This window comes from Lepeophtheirus salmonis, unplaced genomic scaffold (assembly GCF_016086655.4).
Source record: "Lepeophtheirus salmonis unplaced genomic scaffold, UVic_Lsal_1.4 unplaced_contig_3510_pilon, whole genome shotgun sequence".
NCBI lineage: Eukaryota > Metazoa > Arthropoda > Copepoda > Siphonostomatoida > Caligidae > Lepeophtheirus > Lepeophtheirus salmonis.
Window position 1 is genome coordinate 1 of NW_027293869.1, and position 4977 is coordinate 4977.

At 29.7% G+C, this 4977-nt stretch overlaps 1 protein-coding gene across 1 annotated transcript; it reads right to left on the reverse strand.

The window, feature by feature from the left end:
- Window positions 1–246: 246 nt before the first annotated feature.
- On the reverse strand, window positions 247–718 carry LOC121131255 (uncharacterized). Its single transcript, XM_040726761.2, has one exon. The coding sequence runs from the start codon at window positions 683–685 to the stop codon at window positions 314–316; it is 372 nt and encodes a 123-aa protein (XP_040582695.1). The 5' UTR covers window positions 686–718; the 3' UTR covers window positions 247–313.
- Window positions 719–4977: the final 4259 nt, after the last annotated feature.

Sequence of the window (4977 nt, forward strand, 5' to 3'; positions counted from 1 at the left end):
AATGGCTACTCTATACCTATATGCTCGTCATAGTTTTGATTTTCAATAAAAAAGTTAAAAAATGTATATTTTATGTTGTTTTTTGTAGAAAAATATTTTTGCGACAATTTGATCCCCCTCCCTGTACATTAATTATATTTCCATGTCCAGGAAAAACAGGATGTGTATTTAACTTAAAGGTGTAAATATCATTGCATAAGTTATTTTAGTACCATAAATTGATAATGTATATAAGTCAACACGTAATTAAAATACTTATGAGAGTATCATTTATTAGAAGCTATAAATAAAATATAATAATAAGTTTAATTTCTTAAGCGGGGTATGGGGTATATTTAGGGTATGGAGGAGGGGCAGCAGCAGCTGGGACTGGAGCAGCCTCAAATTGAACATCAGCAACGAATCCACTGTCTCCTTCAACGGTGTAAGTAACGATTTTCATGCGCCCATCAGGAAGAACAACCTTGTAAGATCCAGAAACGACACCATTTTCAGCAAGTTCGTCAGCAGACATGTTTACACCGGATTCATCATCAACAACACCATAGTTGTAACCATAGCTTACTGGTGCTGGTGGAGGAGGTGGGGGAGGAGGATAAGGAGAGTAGGAAGGAGGAGGATTTGGGGCACTGGCCACCAATGCAATGTTGACGGCAAGGCAAGCAATGAGGATTTTGGTAAACATGTTTCTTGTGGATGTGTATGAATGAACCTGTGGTCAAAATATAGGTTTTCTTTGCTTTTTATATCATTATTAAATTACTTTTTTCTTACACGAAAAAACTTTGGGCGTGCGATGTAAATCGGTCTACGGTATTTTATTATAGGAATTTATCCTTGTTAAAAGTATTAATAATCTTCAAAACGTACAATTTAAGTAATTTTTGTGTATTTATCGTAGACCCAATCCTCCATCTATATTTTTTGTGTCAGTTTAAGGATTAATATATAGGTAAATATTTATTACAATTATGTATTTAATTCGTTTTGACGAATACTTTTGACTAACTCCTGCATAGAATGAACAAATACAACTTAAAACAATCAAAAGAGTAATATATTTTAAGTTTTATTTATTATTAAGATTACAAGAACACCAAATAACTGTACTCATTTATTTTATATGTATGTATCTTAAATAATTAAAGAAATATAGTTATTTCTTAAAAATTTGAAAAGTAGGTATGGATCAGGAAAATGTAATACATATCTCTCCACCATAAAATGAATAGGCATATTATAAGGTAAAAATTTATTAATACGGAGGTTGAATATATCATAACATTAGTATTTGTTACAAAAGTAAATTATAACATTGGTATTGTGTCATTTATTATTAATTAGATCCAGTTCAGTATGTTAGATCATCCTTCGACTGTTGCTACTTGAACTGATAAAAAAAGGGAAAATCATTTTGAGGGACGTCATCATGGGCCAAACTGTATACGTTTTAAGACTGATATGCAAGTCTGAGTTGCGTTGTACTTCGACTGAACTGGACTGCAGTCTTTATTCCTAAATAAGAACTGACACAAAAATAAATTCCATTTTTAGAAACATAATGAAACATAGTAATTATCGTTGTTTAAACATTTATGTTTCAACCCTAAAAGTTTGAGATTAATTTTGACGGTTTAATGATGCAAAAATTAGATTTGATATCAATACATATACAAAATACATATCTGCAGTTTTGTACTGTAATAATAAATTAGTTTAGCCCTTTGTTCATCGTCAGGTCAAGTGACTTGTTTTCCGGTTAACCTACAAAAATACCTCTTATTAGCATTTTCTCAAATTAAAATGTTTACATGACTTTCTAAAGTCATTTAACGTAGAAACAGTCGAAAAATATATCTTAGGGGTCTATTTTCCGACACCAAATATTATAAATAATATTAGAAAAAAGATATATATTTATAGGAAAATCAGTGTAATGTTGGAGATATGTTTTGTGGAAAAAATATGACCGTTTTGGACAGAAGAAACAAAATTTCTCTCATTTTAAATTCAGTAGATTTAGGCAACAAAGATTTTACTACAGAAATATTTTTATGCATGTTATAACCTAAAAAGATATCTTGATATAATGACAAAGTAATAAATGCACTAGTGTAGATCTGCATTACTACAAAATGATTAAAGTGAACATAAAAATGAAATGTTTTGGATGACTTACACTAATAAGTAGGCATTGAAGAGATTTCCAATAGTATCAACAATCAGTGTTTATCCAAGGGTGAGAACCAAAAAACTTGTCAAAGATGCTTGATGAAACGAATTGCTAGATCCAGGTTTGAAGAGGATCTATTAAAACAAGACAATGTTGACGAACATAGTCTATGACTTGACTCATCTTCAAATGAAGAATACAATTTAATGTAATACATTCTTGTTGAAAAATTCACAAAATTGATTAGAACTAAAGTAGTATTAACATAATATTGACTCTTTGGCTGCAAAGATATGACATAGCTTATTTCTAGGACATCTTTTAATTTCTTGTCTATTCATCACTCTAAATAATGAACAAGTCATATTGAAATGACAAATTCTAATGGTATAAATGTTTTTCACTCACTTTAGTTCGCATTTTATACAACGTTAAACCTAATATTTGGAAATAATTACTTAATTGCTGACCCATATATAACTTCATGTAATTTTTCCTTTTTTTCGGAGGAAAGGTTGAGAGATATATTGCTTTATAAAAACACATCATTAGTATCTATTGAAAGAACACTAGCGTGCCCAACAAAAACAGGAATGGGCGTAATATTCTTCTGTTGTATCCTCCCTAAATACACATTGACTAGTGCTTGTATACAGGTTCTTAGTATTTTAAACTCGCAGACATGTATTTATTTCTTTGCATTTATATCATCTTTGCGTCATTAAAATCTATCATATATCTATCATCTATCAAAATTGTTTTAAAGATGAACTGATTATGCTTAAGACAAAATTGTATAAACACGATACTAGAAAATGGAATAAGAAAAAGTTGTGAATTAATCATTATGTTCATCATAATTGTAGTTATTAATTTTGTTACTTACATTAGGTAAAGTAAAAAGTTCTAAGCGTTTTTTCGATTTATTTTGACAATAAAATTAACACTGTTTGGATTATCCGATTAATATGGTTCCGAACGTTTTCTTTTGCTAATTTTCAATAGAATAATTGCCCATATGCCAGTCTACTACAAAGATTGTTTTTATTTAATTGACAATTTGGATGTCCATATTACCTCAAGAGAATGCATGGAACCATTGCTTTGTTGTTGCGTTCGTTACTGCGTTAGTCAATTAAAAGCACCAATTTATGAAGATGGACTAGGATTTGCCAAGGAGAGCGAACGCAAGACAGACAATGCAGAATTTTCGAAACATTTTTTTGTGGATTTTTCAAATGATTATTGAATGTGATATTGATCTTTACTATGTATTTCATACATGCAAAGTGTGTATAATCTGACTGAAGTAATGCGATTTTCAACATCCAAATTTTATAGTTTTATCATTATATATTTTTTTTTTAATATAACAACAATTTTTAGTTCATACATAAGGAACTTAAAATAATGGTGAGCAATAGTTCCTATAACATAAACTTATTTTATTTGAGATATACCGAGTGGTCTATTAAAATCTGTTCAATTTGAATTTGAAAATTAACAAAATATAATTTATTAATTAACAATAAAATTTCAAAAAAAGTTAATACTATAAATAGATGTGTGTCTGAGTACTCTTAATCATTAATGTAGCCACTGTTATTAGCAATGATGGCTTCCTAACGGCGGCAGGATTTCCGGCACCCAATGCAGTTGTAGTATTCTGTGATGGTGTCACAATGCTACCTAAAAGTAGACTTTCAGGGTCTTGACGTTTGAATGACCGACAATGCAGGCATTTCCCTAGACATGTACCCAAAAAATGTAGTCAAGGTGGTTGCCATCAGGGCTGTAGATCGTCAATAAGTGTCAAAAATTAGTTCAAAAAAAAGTATTGCAACGGAGAAAAGTTGCCTCACCACCCCTCACAAGACTTTTTCATAGTTTTCTTGACAATCTGTTGTGAAGCCCCGATTTCTCTTGCATGGACCCTCATGGACTAGAAGTGATTGACTTGGGTGAGTTTTTTTAAGTCCTCCGCGTCTACGTTGGCCATTTCTGAAAGAAACCTTCTTCTTTTCCAATATTTCAGACAGCGTCGATGGTGTTCTTGAGACACCCAAATATTTAAATGTACGAATTGAAATTCGTCGATCACGTTCAATTGTCCTTTACTGACTTGTATGTAGCCTAAAAGGCTCACATTTGTTTTGTTTTGTAACTGATTGTTTATGCTTTAATATATCAAAATATAATATCATTTTAATCACTCAACCTTCATTTATTATTAAATTAGTAAGTGGTCTGATTTCAATAGCACACCCGGTAGTTTTAGTATTTAATGTATTTTCTTGCAACAGTAATCTAACTTAATCAATAGACAATTACAATAATAGCTTCTATTTTTATCTATGACATCTCAAAAATTATATTTAATGAAGTTTTTTTTATTTGCACGATATTAAGTAAAAATAATATACAAAAATTAAAATTAACTCCTTGTTTATTAAAGTAAATAATAGTGTAACTTTTACCTCATGAAGTTTGAAAATCAAATAAAGGGAGCACATGCATGACAAATGATGCCTAGGCCAAAAAAATTCCACAACATAATCAAATGATACAAAACAGCAAACATTCGTTATATTCTTGCTAATGTAATTATTTTTTTACGATTTTTATTAATATTAAAGTTATGATAAGTTAACTCCCACTTAAAAATAAATACTTATAATTTATGTAAATTTTAAATAAAATTATATATATCTTAACTATTAAATAAATATACAATATACAATAAAGAGTTGTTTCAATTGAGACAAAATAAGTCTTTCGTCTAAAATAATATAATGACCTTATTA

Bases quoted from the DNA above. Each gene is read 5' to 3' on its own strand.
- LOC121131255 (XM_040726761.2), bottom strand. From the start codon at position 685: ATGTTTACCAAAATCCTCATTGCTTGCCTTGCCGTCAACATTGCATTG.